At 48.8% G+C, this 21093-nt stretch overlaps 1 protein-coding gene across 4 annotated transcripts in view; it reads left to right on the forward strand.

Annotated features, from left to right (window-relative positions):
• The window catches only part of wdr32 (WD repeat domain 32), a 46811-nt gene extending 31853 nt beyond the window's left edge, over positions 1-14958 (forward strand). For 2 of the 4 annotated variants that reach the window (XM_065004427.1, XM_065004429.1), the window contains exons 7-8: positions 12722-12888; positions 14428-14958. In XM_065004427.1, coding sequence (XP_064860499.1) covers positions 12722-12888; positions 14428-14635 — 375 coding nt within the window. In that variant the 3' untranslated portion in view covers positions 14636-14958. The remainder of the gene's footprint in view (positions 1-12721; positions 12889-14427) is intronic. The other 2 variants (XM_065004428.1, XM_065004430.1) reach the window with 1 other exon arrangement.
• Positions 14959-21093: the final 6135 nt, after the last annotated feature.

Raw genomic sequence — 21093 nt, forward strand, 5'->3', positions numbered from 1 at the left:
CCTACATCACTACACACCTCCTACATCACTACACACCTCCCTACATCACACACACCTCTCCCTACATCACTACATCAACACACACCTCTCCCCTACATCACTACATCAACACACCTCTCCCCTACATCACTACACACACCCCTCTCTCCTCCTACCTCTCCCCTACATCACACACCTCTCCCCTACATCACTACATCACTACTTCCTCTCCTACATCACTACATCACTGCGTCACACCTCTCCTACATCACTACATCAACACACACCTCTCTACATCACTACATCAACACACACCTCTCCCTATCATCACTACCTCTCCTCTACATCCCACCACCTCTCCCCTACATCACTACATCAACACACCTCTCCCTACATCACTACATCACTACACACCTCCCTACATCACTACATCAACACACACCTCTCCCCTACATCACTACACACCTCTCCCTACATCACTACATCAACACACACCTCTCCCCTACATCACTACATCAACACACCCCTCTCCCCTACATCCTACACCTCTCCCCCTACATCACTACATCAACACACACCTCTCCCCTACATCACTACACACCTCTCCTACATCACTACATCAAACACACCTCTCCCCTACATCACTACACACCTCCCCCTACTTCCTACCTCTCCCCTACATCACTACACACCTCTCCCCTACATCACTACATCAACACACACCTCTCCCTACATCACTACACACCTCTCCCCTACATCACTACACACCTCTCCCTACATCACTACACACCTCTCCCTACATCACTACACACCTCTCCCCTACATCACTACATCAAACACACCTCTCCCCTACATCACTACATCAACACACACCTCTCCCCTACATCACTACATCAACACACACCTCTCCCTACATCACTACACACCTCTCCCCCTACATCACTACACACCTCTCCCCTACATCACTACATCAACACACACCTCTCCCCTACATCACTACACACCTCTCCCCCTACATCACTACACACCTCTCCTCTACATCCACATCAACACACACCTCTCCCCTACAACACTACATCAACACACACCTCTCCCCCGACATCACTACATCAACACACACCTCTCCCCTACATCACTACACACCTCTTTACATCACACACTCTCCCTACATCACTACATCACACCTCCCCTACATCACTACATCAACACACACCTCTCCCCTACTCTACACACCTCTACACCACATCAACACACACCTCTCCCCTACATCACTACACACCTCTCCTACATCACATCCCCTACATCACACACCTCTCCCTACATCAACACACACCTCTCCCCTACATCACTACATCAACACACACCTCTCCCCTACATCACTACATCAACACACTCTCCCCTACATCACTACATCACTACACACCTCCCCTACATCCCCTACATCACTACATCCCCTACATCACTACACACCTCTCTCCCCTACATCACTACACACCTCCCCTACATCACTACACACCTCTCCCTACATCACTACATCACTACACACTCTCTCCCCTACATCACTACACACCTCTCCCCTACATCACTACACACCTCTCCCCTACATCACTACACACCTCTCCCCTACATCACTACACACCTCTCCCCTACATCACTACATCAACACACACCTCTCCCCTACATCACTACACACCTCCCTACATCCCTACATCACACACACCTCTCTACATCACACACCTCTCCCCACATCACTACACACTCTCCCCTACATCCTACATCACTGCATCACCTGCACACCTCTCCCCTACATCACTACATCAGCGCCACCTCCCCTACATCACTACACACCTCTCCTACATCACTACACACCTCTCCCCTACATCTCCCCTACATCAACACACACCTCTCCCCTACATCACTACATCAACACACACCTCTCCCTACATCACTACACACCTCCCCTACATCACTACACACCTCTCCCCTACATCACTACACACCTCTCCCCTACATCACTACACACCCTCTCCCCTACATCACCACACACCTCTCCCTACATCACTACATCAACACACCTCTCCCCTACATCACTACATCAACACACACCTCTCCCCTACATCACTACACACACTCTCCTCCTACATCAACACACACCTCTCCCCTACATCACTACATCCACACACACCTCTCCTACATCACTACATCACTACACACCTCTCCCCCTACATCACTACATCAAACACACCTCTCCCTACATCACTACATCAACACACACCTCTCCTACATCACTACATCAACACACACCTCTCCCCTACATCACTACACACCTCTCCCCTACATCTACACCTCACTACATCACCCCTCTCCCCTACATCACTACATCAACACACACCTCTCCCCTACATCACTACATCAACACACCTCTCCCCTACATCACTACATCAACACACACCTCTCCCCTACATCACTACATCAACACACCTCTCCCCTACATCACTACACCCTCTCTACATCTACACACTCTCCTACATCACTACACATCACATCACACTACACACCTCTCCCTACATCACCACACACCTCTCCCCTACATCACTACATCAACACACTCTCTCCTACATCACTACATCAACACACCTCTCCCTACATCACTACACACACCTCTCACATCAACACACACCTCTCCCTACATCACTACATCCGCACACTTCTCCCTACATCACTACATCAACACACACCTCTCCACATCACTACATCAACACACACCTCTCCCTACATCACTACATCAACACACACCTCTCCCTACATCATACATCACCTCTCCCCTACATCACTACACACCTCTCCCCTACATCACTACACACCTCTCCCCTACATCACTACACACCTCTCCTACATCACTACATCAACACACACCTCTCACCCTACATCACTACACCTCTCCCCTACATCACTACACACCTCTCCCTACATCACTACACACCTCTCCTACATCAACACACACCTCTCCTACATCAACACACACCTCTCCCTACATCACTACATCAACACACACCTCTCCCCTACATCACTACACACCTCTCATCACTACATCCCCTCTACATCCATACACACACCTCTCCTCTACGTCACACACACACTCCCCTACATCACCACACACCTCTCCCCTACATCACTACATCAACACACACCTCCCCTACATCACTACATCAACACACACCTCTCCCCTACATCACTACACACCTCTCTATCCTACATCAACACACACCTCTCCCTACATCACTACATTCACACACACCTCTCCCCTACATCACTACATCAACACACCTCTCCCTACATCACTACATACACACCTCTCCCCATCACTACATCAACACACACTCTCCTCCATCACTACATCAACACACACCTCTCCCTACATCACTACATCTCCCTACATCACTACACACCTCTCCCTACATCACTACACACCTCTCCCCTACATCACTACATCAACACACACCTCTCCCCTACATCACTACATCAACACACACCTCTCCCCTACATCACTACATCAACACACCCCTCTCTCCTACATCACTACATCAACACACACCTCTCCCCTACATCACTACATCAACACACCTCTCCCTACATCACTACATACACACCTCTCCCCTACATCACTACATCAACACACCTCTCCCCTACATCACTACACACCTCTCCCCCTACATCACTACACTCTCCCCACATCTACACCTCTCCCCTACATCACTACATCACCTCTCCTCATCACACCTCTCCCATCACTACATCACTACACACACCTCTCATCCCTACATCACTACACACCTCTCCCCTACATCACTACATAAACACACACACCTCTCCCCTACATCACTACATCAACACACACCTCTCCCCTACATCACTACATCAACACACACCTCTCCCCTACATCACTACACACCTCTCCCCTACATCACTACACACCTCTCACATCACTACATCAACACACACCTCCCTACATCACTACATCACACCTCCCTACATCAACATCAACACACCTCTCCTACATCACTACATCAACACCCCCTCTCCCCTACATCACTACACACCTCTCCCCTACATCACTACATCAACACACCTCTCCCCACATCACTACACACCTCTCCCTCATCACTACATCACACACACCTCTCCCCTACATCACTGCACCTCTCCCTACTTCACTACCTCTCCCTACATCACTACACACCTCTCCCCTACATCACTACATCAACACACACCTCTCCCTACATCACTACACACACTCTCCCCTACATCACTACATCAACACACACCTCTCCCCTACATCACTACACACCTCTCCCCTACATCACTACATCAACACACCTCTCCCCTACATCACTACACACCTCTCCCCTACATCACTACACACCTCTCCCCTACATCACCACACCTCTCCCTACATCACTCAACACACACCTCTCCCCTACATCACTACATCAACACACACCTCTCCCCTACATCACTACATCAACACACCTCTCCCCTCTCCTACACACCTCTCACATACAGTCACTACACACCTCTCCCCTACATCACTACATAAACACACACCTCTCCCTACATCACTACATCACTACACACCTCTCCCCTACATCACTACATCAACACACACCTCTCCCCTACATCACTACACACCTCTCCCCTACATCACTACATCACACACACCTCTCCCTACATCACTACATCACTACACACCTCTCCCTACATCACTACATCACACACACCTCATCACTACATCCCTACATCACTACACACCTCTCCCCCTACATCACTACATCAACACACACCTCTCCCCTCTACATCAACACACCCCTCTCCCCTACATCACTACACACCTCCCTACATCACACACATCAACATCACACACACCTCTCCCCTACATCACTACATCAACACACACCTCTCCCCCTACATCACTACTCTCTCTCCTCCCCTACATCACACACCTCTCCCCTACATCCCCTACATCACACACACCTCTCCCCTACATCACACACACACCTCTCCCCCTACATCACTACACCTCTCCCCTACATCACTACATCTCTCTCTCCCCTACATCCACTACATCAACACACCTCTCCCTACATCACCACACACCTCTCCTACATCACCTCACCTCTCCCCTACATACATCCATCAACACACACCTCTCCCCTACATCACTACATCAACACACCTCTCCCCCCATCCTACATCTCCCCTACATCAACACACCTCTCCTCTACATCACTACATCAACACACACCTCTCCCTACATCACTACATCAACACACACCTCTCCCCTACATCACTCAACACACACCTCTCCCCTACATCACTACACACCTCTCCCCTACATCACTACACACTCTCTCCCCTACATCACTACATCACACACACCTCCCCTACATCACTACATCAACACACACCTCTCCCCTACATCACTACACCTCTCTCCCCTACATCTCTCTCCTCACATCACTACACACCCCCTCTCCCCTACATCAACACACACCTCTCCCTACATCACTACATCAACACACACCTCTCCCTACATCACTACACACCTCCCCTACATCACTACATCAACACACACCTCTCCCCTACATCACTACACACCTCTCCCCTACATCACTACACACCTCTCCTCCCTACATCACCACCACCTCCCCTACATCACTACATCAACACACACCTCTCCCCTACATCACTACATCAACACACACTCCCCTACATCACTACACACCATCACATCACACACACCTCTCCCTACATCACTACACAACCTCTCCCTACATCACTACTAAACACACACCTCTCCCTACATCACTACATCAACACACACCTCTCCCTACATCCTACATCACACACACCTCTCCCTACATCACTACATCAACACACACCTCTCCCTACATCACTACATCAAACACACCTCTCCCCTACATCACTACACACACCTCTCCCTACATCACTACACACCTCTCCCCTACATCACTACATCAACACACACTCTCCCTACATCACTACATCAACACACACCTCTCCCCTACATCACTACACACACATCACACACACCTCTCCCTACATCACTACATCAACACACACCTCTCCCTACATCACTACATCAACACACACATCCTACACCTCACATCACTACATCATCACACACACCTCTCCCTACATCACTACACACCTCTCCCCTACATCACTACATCACTACATCAACACACACCTCTCCCTACATCACTACATCAACACACACCTCTCCCTACATCACTACATCAACACACACCTCTCCCCTACATCACTACATCAACACACACCTCTCCCCTACATCACTACATCAACACACACATCCCTCTCCCCTACATCACTACACACCTCTCCCTACATCCTACATCACACACACCTCTCCCCCTACATCACTCATCACACACACCTCTCCCTACATCACTACATCAACACACACCTCTCCCTACATCACTACATCCCCCTACATCTACACAACTCACACACCTCTCCCCTACATCACTACATCAACACACCTCTCCCTACATCACTACACACCTCTCCCCTACATCACTATCACACCCTACATCACTACATCAACACACACCTCTCCCCACATCACTACATCAACACACACCTCTCCCTACATCATCACAACACATCATCACTACACCTCTCCCTACATCACTACACCTCTCCCTACATCACTACACACCTCTCCCTACATCACTACATCAACACACACCTCTCCCCTACATCACACACACACCTCTCTCCCTACATCAACACACACTACATCACTACATCCTCTCCCCATCACTATCAACACACCTCTCCCCCATCTACATCACTACATCACTACACCTCTCCCCTACATCACTACACCTCTCTCTACATCACTACATCACACACCTCTCCCCTACATCACTACACCACCTCCCCTACATCACTACATCAACACACACCTCTCCCTACATCACTACACACACACCTCTCTCCCTACATCACTACATCACACACCTCTCCCTACATCACTACACACCTCTCCTACATCACTACACATCATCACACACACCCCTACATCCCCTACACACACCTCTCCCCTACATCACTACATCAACACACACCTCCCCTACATCACTACATCAACACACACCTCTCCCCCCTACATCCCTACATCAACACACACCTCTCTACCCTACATCACTCACACACACCTCTCCCTACATCACTACATCAACACACACCTCTCCCTACATCACTCACTACACACCTCTCCCTACATCATCTACATCACTACACACCTCTCTCCCTACATCACTACACACCTCTCCCTACATCACTACACACCTCTCCCTACATCTACATCAACACACACCTCTCCCCCATCACTACACACACCTCTCCCCTACATCACTACATCAACACACACCTCTCCCTACATCACTACACACACCTCTCCCCACATCACACACCTCTACATCACTACATACACACCTCTCCCCTACATCACACATCACTACACACCTCTCCCCTACATCACTACACACCTCTCCCCTACATCAACACACACCTCTCCCTATCATCATCTACATCACTACACACACCCTCTCCCCTACATCACTACATCAACACACACCTCTCCCTACATCACTACACACCTCTCCCTACATCACTACATCAACACCTCTCTCCCTACATCACTACATCAACTCACACCTCTCCCTACATCACACACACACCTCTCCCTACATCACTACACACCTCTCCCTACATCACTACATCAACCTCTCCTACATCACTCAACACACACCTCTCCCTACATCCCATCAGCACACACTCTCCCTACATCACTACATCAACACACACCTCTCCCTACATCACCTCTCCCTACATCACACACACCTCTCCTACATCACTACACACCACACCTCTCCCTACATCACTACACACCTCTCCCCTACATCACTACATCAACACACACCTCTCCCCCTACACCCTCTCACTACATCACTACACCTCTCCCCTACCTACATCTCCCCTACATCACTACACACCTCCCCTACATCACTACACACCTCTCCCCCCATCTACATCTCTCCCCTACATCACACACACCTCTCCCTACATCACTACACCTCTCCCTACATCACATCAACACACCTCTCCCCTACATCACTACACACCTACATCCCTACATCTACACACCTCTCCCTACATCACATCACTACACACCTCTCCCCTACATCACACACACCTCTCCCTCTCCCATCACTACACACCTCTCCCATCACTCATCACACACACCTCTCCCCTACATCACTACACACCTCTCCCTACATCACTACACACCTCTCTACATCAACTACATCTCCCTACACACACATCTCTCTCCCTACATCACTACATCATCACACACCTCTCCCCTACATCACTACATCAACACACACCTCTCCCATCACTACACACCTCTCCCTACATCACACACACCTCTCCCCTACATCACTACATCAACACACACCTCTCCCCTACATCACTACACACCTCTCCCCTACATCACTACATCATCAACACACACCTCTCCCCTCCCCTACATCACACACACCTCTCCCCCCTACATCACACACACACACCTCTCCCCTACACATCACCTCTCCTACATCACTACACCTCTCCCCTACATCACTACATACAACACACTCTCTACATCACTACATCAACACACACCTCTCCCACTACACACCTCTCCCCTACATCACTACACCTCTCAACACACACCTCTCCCCTACATCACTACTCAACACACACCTCTCCCCCTACATCACTACATCACACACACCTCTCCCCTACATCACTACACACCTCTCCCCTACATCAACACACCTCTCCCCCCCTACACATCACATCACTACATCACCACCTCCCCTACATCACTACATCAACACACACCCTCTCCCTACATCACTACATCAACACCTCTCCCCTACATCACTACATCACACCTCTCCCTACATCACATCCACACACCTCTCCCCTACATCACTACACACCTCTCCCCATCACTACACATCACTACACACCTCTCCCCTACATCACTACACCTCTCCCCTACATCACATCACACACCTCTCCCCTACATCAACACACACCTCTCCCTACATCCACACACTCTCTCCCTACATCAGACATCACTACACACCTCTCCCCTACATCACTACACACCTCTCCCCTACATCACTCTCCTCTACATCACACACCTCTCCCCTACATCACTACACACCTCTCCCTACATCACTACACACCTCTCCCTACATCACTACATAAACACACACCTCTCCCTACATCACTACATCAACACACACTCTCCCCTACATCACTACACCTCTCTCTCACATCAACACACCTCCCTACATCACTACATCAACACACACCTCTCCCTACATCACTACATCAACACACACCTCTCCCTACATCACTACATCAACACACACCTCTCCCTACATCACTACATCAACACACACCTCTCCCTACATCACTACATCAACACACACCTCTCCCTACATCACTACATCACACACACCTCTCCCTACATCACTACACACCTCTCCCTACATCACTACATCAACACACACCTCTCCCTACATCACTACATCAACACACACCTCTCCCTACATCACTACATCAACACACACCTCTCCCCTACATCACTACATCAACACACACCTCTCCCCTACATCACTACATCAACACACCTCTCCCCTACATCACTATCAACACCTCTCCCCTACATCACTCACCTCTCCCCTACATCAACACACACCTCTCCCATCACTACATCACACCTCTCCCTACATCACTCAACACTACATCAACACACCTCTCCCTACATCACTACACACCTCTCCCCTACATCACTACACACCTCTCCCCTACATCACTACACACCTCTCCCCTACATCACTACACACCTCTCCCCTACATCACTACACACCTCTCCCCTACATCACTACACACCTCTCCCCTACATCACTACACACCTCTCCCCTACATCACTACACACCTCCCCTACATCACTACACACCTCTCTCCCTACATCACTACACACCTCTCCCCCTACATCACTACATCACACCACCTCCCCTACATCACTACACACCTCTCCCTACATCACTACACACCTCTCCCTACATCACTACACACACCTCTCCCCTACATCACTACACACCTCTCCCCTACATCACTACACACCTCTCCCCTACATCAACACACACCTCTCCCCTACATCACTACACACCTCTCCCCTACATCACCTAAATCACCCAGTAAATTACTCACCCAGTAAAAGTCTAAAGTATTTGGTTCTAAATATACTTAAGTATCAAAAGTAAAAGTAACTTATTTCTCTTTTCTCATCCGCAAAGCATGATGGCATGATTTTTTTTAACAAAAAAAAAAATTACAAATAGAAAGGGGCTCCTCAGACATCATTTACAAACTAAGCATTTGTGTCCTCCAGATCAGAGGCAGTAGGGACGACCAGGGATGTTCTCTGTTTAGTGAGTCCTCCAGATCAGAGGCAGTAGGGACGACCAGGGATGTTCTCTGTTTAGTGAGTCCTCCAGATCAGAGCCAGTAGGGATGACCAGGGATGTTCTCTGTTTAGTGAGTCCTCCAGATCAGAGGCAGTAGGGATGACCAGGGATGTTCTCTGTTTAGTGAGTCCTCCAGATCAGAGGCAGTAGGGACGACCAGGGATGTTCTCTGTTTAGTGAGTCCTCCAGATCAGAGGCAGTAGGGATGACCAGGGATGTTCTCTGTTTAGTGAGTCCACCAGATCAGAGGCAGTAGGGATGACCAGGGATGTTCTCTGTTTAGTGAGTCCTCCAGATCAGAGGCAGTAGAGATGACCAGGGATGTTCTCTTGATAAGTTTGTGAATTGGACCAATTTCCTGTCCTGCTAAGCATTCAAAATGTAACTAAAACTTGAGTGTCAGGGACAATGTAACTAATACTTTTGAGTGTCAGGGACAATGTAACTAATACTTTTGAGTGCCCGGGACAATGTAACTAATACTTTTGAGTGCCAGGGACAATGTAACTAATACTTTTGAGTGCCAGGGACAATGTAACTAATACTTTTGAGTGCCAGGGACAATGTCCGGTGTAAAAAGTACTTTTATTTTCTTTAGGAATGTAATGGAGTAAAAGTAGTGAAAAATATAAATAGTAAAGTACAGATATCCCCAAAAACTACTTAAGTAGTACTTTAAAGTATCTTTTACACCACTGAATATCCCTTTGAGTTATTAATCACACTTTGGACGGGGGCCGAGTTACAGTGTTGACTTAAATCTAGTTAAATCTATGGTAAGACCCGAAAAATGGTTGTCTTAACAATGATCAACAACCAATTTGACAGAGTTTCAACAACAACAAAAAAAAGAAATAAATAGTAATTGGTAAATGTTTCACAATCCAGGTGTGGAAATCTCTTAAAGAAACTTACCCAGAAAGACTCTCAGCTGTTTTTGCTGCCAACGGGGCGGGCTTGACAGAGTATTGACTGAGCTGTGTGAATACTTATGTAAATTCAATATTTCTGGATTTCATTTTCAATAAATTTGCTAACATTTCTTAAAAAAACAGGTTTTCGCTTTGTCATTATTATGTGTAGAGTAGTAGGTGAGTTTATTTTTGAATTCCGGCTGTAACAACAAAATGTGGAATAAGTCCAAGGGGTGTGAATACTTTCTGAAGGCCCTGTATCTCCACCTTGCCCTTTGATTGGCTCGGTGGACGTTTCATTATTGCTTGTACCAATCAAATCCTCTCAATCTCCACAAGGGCTTTGGGGTCCATTTAAGATTGCACTTGGACATGCTCTGTCTGTCAGCATTGATGAGCAGGTTACGTTTAGTCTCTAACCCTCTTCTGTTTCTCCACTCTTCCTCTGTCTTCCTGTTATCCTCCCTCTCTTCTTTCCCTCCCTCCCCCTCCCTCTCTCCTCCTCTCTCCTCTCTTCTCCAACTCCCTCCTTTCTCTCCTCTTCCTCCCCTATTCCTCTGTCCTTCCCCTTCACTCTCCTCCTCCCTGCCTCTCTCCTCCTCCCTGCCCTCTCTCCTCCTCCCTGCCCTCTCTCCTCCTCCCTGCCCTCTCTCCTCCTCCCTGCCCCTCTCCTCCTCCCTGCCTCTCTCCTCCTCCCTGCCTCTCTCCCCTCTCCTCCCTCTCTCCTTCTCCCCCTCCCTCTCTCCTTCTCCCCCTCCCTCTCTCCTTCTCCCCCTCCTCCCTCCCTCTCTCCTCCTCCCTCCCTCTCTCCTCCTCCCTCTCTCCTCCTCCTCCCTCTCTCCTCCTCCCTCCTCTCTCCTCCTCCTCCCTCCCTCTCTCCTCCTCCTCCCTCCCTCTCCTCCTCCTCCCTCCCGCTCTCCTCCTCCCTCTCTCTTCTCCTCCTCCCTCCCTCTCTCTTCTCCTCCTCCCTCCCTCTCTCTTCTCCAACTCCCTCCTTTCTCTCCTCCCTCTCTCCCTCTCTCTTCTCCTCCTCCTCCCTTCCTCTCTTCTCCTCCTCACTCCCTCTCTCTTCTCCTCCTCCTCCCTTCCTCTCTTCTCCTCCTCCTCACTCCCTCTCTCTTCTACTCCTCCCTCTCTCTCCTCCTCCTCCCTCCCTCTCTCTTCTCCCCCTCTCTCCTCTTCCCTCTCCAGTGGACATGTGTGTATGAGTTCCAGGATGGCTCCCCCACACGTCCCCCCGTCTCACCGCGCTGCTCTCTACGTCTGACCCACTACATCGAGGAGGCTAACGTGGGGAGGGGCTACATCAAGGAGTTGTGCTTCAGTCCTGACGGGCGGCTCATCTGCTCCCCCTATGGGTAGGGAGTATTATGACACCTGCTCCCCCTACATGTAGAGAGTATTATGACATCTGCTCCCCCTATAGGTAGAGAGTATTATGACATCTGCTCCCCCTATAGGTAGAGAGTATTATGACATCTGCTCCCCCTATGGGTAGAGATTATTATGACATCTGCTCCCCCTATAGGTAGAGAGTATTATGACATCTGCTCCCCCTATAGGTAGAGAGTATTATGACATCTGCTCCCCCTATAGGTAGAGAGTATTATGACATCTGCTCCCCTATAGGTAGAGAGTATTATGACATCTGCTCCCCCTATAGGTAGAGAGTATTATGACATCTGCTCCCCCTATAGGTAGAGAGTATTATGACATCTGCTCCCCCTATAGGTAGAGTATAATGACATCTGCTCCCCCTATGGGTAGAGAGTATTATGACATCTGCTCCCCCTATAGGTAGAGAGTATTATGACATCTGCTCCCCCTATAGGTAGAGAGTATTATGACATCTGCTCCCCCTATAGGTAGAGAGTATTATGACATCTGCTCCCCCTATAGGTAGAGAGTATTATGACATCTGCTCCCCCTATAGGTAGAGAGTATTATGACATCTGCTCCCCCTATAGGTAGAGAGTAGTATGACATCTGCTCCCCCTATAGGTAGAGAGTAGTATGACATCTGCTCCCCCTATAGGTAGAGAGTATTATGACATCTGCTCCCCCTATAGGTAGAGAGTATTATGACATCTGCTCCCCCTATAGGTAGAGAGTATTATGACATCTGCTCCCCCTATAGGTAGAGAGTATTATGACATCTGCTCCCCCTATAGGTAGAGAGTATTATGACATCTGCTCCCCCTACGGGTAGAGAGTATTATGACATCTGCTCCCCCTATAGGTAGAGAGTATTATGACATCTGCTCCCCCTATGGGTAGAGAGTATTATGACATCTGCTCCCCCTATAGGTAGAGAGTATTATGACATCTGCTCCCCCTATAGGTAGAGAGTATTATGACATCTGCTCCCCCTATAGGTAGAGAGTATTATGACATCTGCTCCCCCTATAGGTAGAGAGTATTATGACATCTGCTCCCCCTACGGGTAGAGAGAATTATGGTTTCTACTCCCCCTACGGGTAGAGAGTATTATGGTTTCTGCTCCCCCTATGGGTAGAGAGTATTATGGTTTCTGCTCCCCCTATAGGTAGAGAGTATTATGGTTTCTACTCCGCTATTACTATATATATATATATATATATATATATATAACTCTTGGTTGAACAAGTGATAGGAGCCTGAAGAGAAGAAACCTGAAGATACAGGCCCAAATCCACCCCTAAGTCCTTGTGGAAATCGGTATGGTAAAACATCTACCTAGCCTATCAGAGGGCAAGGTGCACTTATTGTCATATTGCTTAGCCTATCAGAGGGCAAGGTGCACTTATTGTCATATTGCTTAGCCTATAAAATCTCCGATCTCCACGAGTGTGTCTGGATTGGTGTCTATTTGGAGCTCGGACACAGTGTTCCACTTTTGTAATCAAGTGTTGTCCCAGCAGGTACGGAGTACGACTGCTGTCCTTCGACGAGAACTGTATGGAGCTGTCTGACTGCCTTCCCGTCCAGACCAGCTGTCTCCGAGAGGTGCGGTCCATCTACTCCCACAGTGATGTGGTCCTCACCACCAAGTTCTCCCCAACCCACTGCCAGCTGGCGTCAGGCTGTCTCAGTGGCCGCGTCGCCTTATACCAGCCCAGGTTCTAACAGCGGGGCTGTCCCGAATGGCCCCCCCTATTCCCTATGGGCTCTGGTCAAAAGTAGTGCACTATTTTAGGGAATAGGGTGCCATTTTTTGGGGGGGACACTCTGGTAATCAAGTAGACCTTTATTCATTAGGCGCCAAACGGAAGAAACAGGAAACGAAGGGACTACCTTGAACTTGGTTTTGCTACCGTTATACCCCGATACAATGGGCACCAACCTTTTCTGAGTCAAGAACACTTTGGCAAAAGCCGAGCTCAACCGACCACAATGTTTATTTTAAAAAATGTAACATTAACCTAATAAAAAGTTACATTTTCACAGCATATTGTCTCTATGGCTTGATCTGGCTGTATTGTTCTCACACCATATTACATCTCCCAACTCAAGCTTTGATGAGAAAATAGATCAGTCACTTGCTGAGCAGAAACCTTCTTATTGTACTGGATTTATGGTATCTGATGGTTTCAAGACAACTGGCGGCTCTAGGGGGGTTCGAATCATGATGTGGTGTGGGGGGGCAAGGTCAAATCATGATGTGGGGGACAAGGTCAAATCATGATGTGGGGGAAACAAGGTCAAATCATGATGTGGGGGGGGAGGTCAAATCATGGTGTGTGTGGGGGGGGCAAGGTCAAATCATGGTGTGGGGGAGGGGGCAACGTCAAATCGTGGTGTGGGGGGGCAAGGTCAAATCATAATGTGGTGTGGGGGGGGCAAGGTCAAATCATAATGTGGGGGGGCAAGGTCAAATCATAATGTGGTGTGGGGGGGGCAAGGTCAAATCATAGTGGGGGGCAAGGTCAAATCATAATGTGGAGGGGGGCAAGGTCAAATCATGTGGTGTGGGGGGGGCAAGGTCAAATCATAATGTGGGGGGCAAGGTCAAATCATAATGTGGTGTGGGGGGCAAGGTCAAATCATAATGTGGAGGGGGGCCAAGGTCAAATCATGTGGTGTGGGGGGGGCAAGGTCAAATCATGTGGTGTGGGGGGGGCAAGGTCAAATCATAATGTGGAGGGGGCAAGGTCAAATCATGTGGTGTGGGGGGGGCAAGGTCAAATCATAATGTGGAGGGGGGCAAGGTCAAATCATAATGTGGTGTGGGGGGCAAGGTCAAATCATAATGTGGTGTGGGGGGGGCAAGGTCAAATTATAATGTGGTGTGGGGGGGGGGCAAGGTCAAATCATGTGGTGTGTGGGGGGGGCAAGGTCAAATCATAATGTGGAGGGGGGCAATGTCAAATCATAATGTGGTGTGGGGGGGGGCAAGGTCAAATCATAATGTGGTGTGGGGGGGCAAGGTCAAATCATAATGTGGTGTGGGGGGGGCAAGGTCAAATTATAATGTGGTGTGGGGGGCAAGGTCAAATCATGTGGGGGGGCAAGGTCAAATCATAATGTGGAGGGGGCAAGGTCAAATCATAATGTGGTGTGGGGGGGCAAGGTCAAATCATAATGTGGTGTGGGGGAGGGGCAAGGTCAAATTATAATGTGGTGTGGGGGGGGCAAGGTCAAATCATGTGGTGTGGGGGGGCAAGGTCAAATCATGTGGGGGGGGGCAAGGTCAAATCATAATGTGGAGGGGGGCAAGGTCAAATCATGTGGTGTGGGGGGGCAAGGTCAAATCATAATGTGGGGGGCAAGGTCAAATCATGTGGTGTGGGGGGGGCAAGGTCAAATCATGGTGTGGGGGGGCAAGGTCAAATCATGTGGTGTGGGGGGGCAAGGTCAAATCATAATGTGGGGGCAAGGTCAAATCATAATGTGGGGGGCAAGGTCAAATCATAATGTGGGGGGCAAGGTCAAATCATGTGGTGTGGGGGGGGGGCAAGGTCAAATCATAATGTGGGGGGCAAGGTCAAATCATGTGGTGTGGGGGGGGGGCAAGGTCAAATCATAATGTGGTGTGGGGGGGCAAGGTCAAATCATAATGTGGGGGGGGACAAGGTCAAATCATAATGTGGGGGGACAAGGTCAAATCATAATGGGGGGCAAGGTCAAATCATGATGTGGGGGGGACAAGGTCAAATCATAATGTGGTGTGGGGGGCAAGGTCAAATCATAATGTGGTGTGGGGGGGGGCAAGGTCAAATCATAATGTGGTGTGGGGGGGGCAAGGTCAAATCATAATGTTGTGTGGGGGTGGGGGCAAGGTCAAATCATAATGTGGGGGGGGCAAGGTCAAATCATAATGTGGGGGGGGGGGGGCAAGGTCAAATCATGATGTGGGGGGGGACAAGGTCAAATCATAATGTGGTGTGGGGGGCAAGGTCAAATCATAATGTGGGGGGCAAGGTCAAATCATAATGTGGTGTGGGGGGCAAGGTCAAATCATAATGTGGATAAGGACCCCGTCTTGGGCTGAGGAGAGAGGTTAAAGACACTGGTAGTGTGGATAAGGACCCCGTCTTGGGCTGAGGAGAGAGGTTAAAGACACTGGTAGTGTGGATAAGGACCCCGTCTTGGGCTGAGGAGAGAGGTTAAAGACACTGGTAGTGTGGATAAGGACCCCGTCTTGGGCTGAGGAGAGAGGTTAAAGACACTGGTAGTGTGGATAAGGACCCCGTCTTGGGCTGAGGAGAGAGGTTAAAGACACTGGTAGTGTGGATAAGGACCCCGTCTTGGGCTGAGAGAGAGGTTAAAGACACTGGTAGTGTGGATAAGGACCCCGTCTTGGGCTGAGGAGAGAGGTTAAAGACACTGGTAGTGTGGATAAGGACCCCGTCTTGGGCTGAGGAGAGAGGTTAAAGACACTGGTAGTGTGGATAAGGACCCCGTCTTGGGCTGAGGAGAGAGGTTAAAGACACTGGTAGTGTGGATAAGGACCCCGTCTTGGGCTGAGGAGAGAGGTTAAAGACACTGGTAGTGTGGATAAGGAACCTGTCTTGGGCTGAGGAGAGAGGTTAAAGACACTGGTAGTGTGGATAAGGACCCCGTCTTGGGCTGAGGAGAGAGGTTAAAGACACTGGTAGTGTGGATAAGGAACCCGTCTTGGGCTGAGGAGAGAGGTTAAAGACACTGGTAGTGTGGATAAGGAACCTGTCTTGGGCTGAGGAGAGAGGTTAAAGACACTGGTAGTGTGGATAAGGAACCTGTCTTGGGCTGAGGAGAGAGGTTAAAGACACTGGTAGTGTGTCTACTGGTGGAACTACACCAGTAGATCACAACTCTCTGCTCTCCTGCACCTGACTTCTACACCAGTAGATTACAACTCTCTGCTCTCCTGCACCTGACTTCTACACCAGTAGATCTCTGCTCTCCTGCACCTGACTTCTACACCAGTAGATCTCTGCTCTCCTGCACCTGACTTCTACACCAGTAGATCTCTGCTCTCCTGCACCTGACTTCTACACCAGTAGATCACAACTCTCTGCTATCCTGCACCTGACTTCTACACCAGTAGATTACAACTCTCTGCTCTCCTGCACCTGACTTCTACACCAGTAGATTACAACTCTCTGCTCTCCTGCACCTGACTTCTACACCAGTAGATCACAACTCTCTGCTCTCCTGCACCTGACTTCTACACCAGTAGATCACAAATCTCTGCTCTCCTGCACCTGACTTGCAGTTTATCTGGGGATTATTCACTAGGAACCAAACGGAAGGAAACAGGATGAAACAGGGAGGAACTACCTGAATTTGTGCAATAGAAACTCTTGATTTTGTAACCCTCTAGTGATCGATAGGAGCCTGTTTTACTCATGAATAACCCTCTAGTGATCGATAGGAGCCTGTTTTACTCATGAATAACCCTCTAGTGATCGATAGGAGCCTGTTTTACTCATGAATAACCCTCTAGTGATCGATAGGAGCCTGTTTTACTCATGAATAACCCTCTAGTGATCGATAGGAGCCTGTTTTACTAATGAATAACCCTCTAGTGATTGACGTTAGCCCATCTAGCTATATTAGGGATCGACCCTTAACGTCATCCCATCTAGCTATATTAGGAGGTCCACGCTTAACGTCAACCCATCTAGCTATATTAGGGATCGACGCTTAACGTCAACCCATCTAGCTATATTAGGGGTCGAAGCTCAACGTCATCCCATCTAGCTATATTAGGGGGTTGACGCTTAACTTCAGTAACGTCTGCCCATCTAGCTATATTAGGGATCGACCCTTAACGTCATCCCATCTAGCTATATTAGGAGGTCCACGCTTAACGTCAGCCCATCTAGCTATATTAGGGGGTCAACGTTTAACGTCCCCAATCTAGCTATATTAGGGGATTGACGCTTAACTTCAGTAATGTCATCCCATCTAGCTATATTAGGGGTCGACGCTTCACGTCATCCCATCTAGCTATATTAGGGGTTGACGCTTCACGTCATCCCATCTAGCTATATTAGGGGTTGACGCTTCACGTCATCCCATCTAGCTATATTAGGGGTTGACGCTTCACGTCATCCCATCTAGCTATATTAGGGGGTCGACGCTTAACGTTCACCCATCTAGCTATATTAGGGGGTCGACGCTTAACGTTCACCCATCTAGCTATATTAGGGGGTCGACGCTTAACGTCATCCCATCTAGCTATATTAGGGGGTCGACGCTTAACGTCTGCCCATCTAGCTATATTAGGGGTCGACGCCTAACGGTGACCCATCTAGCTATATTAGTGGTCGACGCTTAACGGTCACCCATCTAGCTATATTAGTGGTCGACGCTTAACGGTCACCCATCTAGCTATATTAGTGGTCGACGCTTCACGTCATCCCATCTAGCTATATTAGTGGTCGACGCTTAAAGGGGACCCATCTAGCTATATTAGTGGTCGACGCTTAACGTTAACCCATCTAGCTATATTAGTGGTCGACGCTTCACGTCATCCCATCTAGCTATATTAGTGGTCGACGCTTAACGTCTGCCCATCTAGCTATATTAGTGGTCGACGCTTAACGTCTGCCCATCTAGCTATATTAGTGGTCGACGCTTAACGGTCACCCATCTAGCTATATTAGTGGTCGACGCTTAACGTTAACCCATCTAGCTATATTAGTGGTCGACGCTTAACGTCTGCCCATCTAGCTATATTAGTGGTCGACGCTTAACGTCTGCCCATCTAGCTATATTAGGGGTCGACGCTTAACGTTCTCCCATCTAGCTATATTAGTGGTCGACGCTTAACGTTAACCCATCTAGCTATATTAGTGGTCGACGCTTAACGGTCACCCATCCTAGCTATATTAGTGGTCGACGCTTAACGGTCACCCATCTAGCTATATTAGTGGTCGACGCTTAACGTCTGCCCATCTAGCTATATTAGTGGTCGACGCTTAACGTTCACCCATCTAGCTATATTAGGGGGTCGACGCTTAACGTTCACCCATCTAGCTATATTAGGGGGTCGACGCTTAACGTCATCCCATCTAGCTATATTAGGGGGTCGACGCTTAACGTCTGCCCATCTAGCTATATTAGGGGTCGACGCCTAACGGTGACCCATCTAGCTATATTAGTGGTCGACGCTTAACGGTCACCCATCTAGCTATATTAGTGGTCGACGCTTAACGGTCACCCATCTAGCTATATTAGTGGTCGACGCTTCACGTCATCCCATCTAGCTATATTAGTGGTCGACGCTTCACGTCATCCCATCTAGCTATATTAGTGGTCGACGCTTAAAGGGGACCCATCTAGCTATATTAGTGGTCGACGCTTAACGTCATCCCATCTAGCTATATTAGTGGTCGACGCTTAACGTCTGCCCATCTAGCTATATTAGTGGTCGACGCTTAACGTCTGCCCATCTAGCTATATTAGTGGCCACGCAACGGTCACCCATCTAGCTATATTAGTGGTCGACGCTAACGTTAACCCATCTAGCTATATTAGTGGTCCCACGCTAACGTCTGCCCATCTAGCTATATTAGTGGTCACGCTTAACGTCTGCCCATCTAGCTATATTAGGGGTCGACGCTTAACGTTCTCCCATCTAGCTATATTAGTGGTCGACGCTTAACGTTAACCCATCTAGCTATATTAGTGGTCGACGCTTAACGGTCACCCATCCTAGCTATATTAGTGGTCGACGCTTAACGGTCACCCATCTAGCTATATTAGTGGTCGACGCTTAACGTCTGCCCATCTAGCTATATTAGTGGTCGACGCTTAACGTTAACCCATCTAGCTATATTAGTGGTCGACGCTTAACGTCTGCCCATCTAGCTATATTAGTGGTCGACGCTTAACGTCTGCCCATCTAGCTATATTAGTGGTCGACGCTTAACGTTAACCCATCTAGCTATATTAGTGGTCGACGCTTAACGTCTGCCCATCTAGCTATATTAGTGGTCGACGCTTAACGTCTGCCCATCTAGCTATATTAGTGGTCGACGCTTAACGTTAACCCATCTAGCTATATTAGTGGTCGACGCTTAACGTTAACCCATCTAGCTATATTAGTGGTCGACGCTTAACGTTCACCCATCTAGCTATATTAGTGGTCGTCG

This window comes from Oncorhynchus nerka, linkage group LG18, assembly GCF_034236695.1.
Source record: "Oncorhynchus nerka isolate Pitt River linkage group LG18, Oner_Uvic_2.0, whole genome shotgun sequence".
Lineage (NCBI taxonomy): Eukaryota > Metazoa > Chordata > Actinopteri > Salmoniformes > Salmonidae > Oncorhynchus > Oncorhynchus nerka.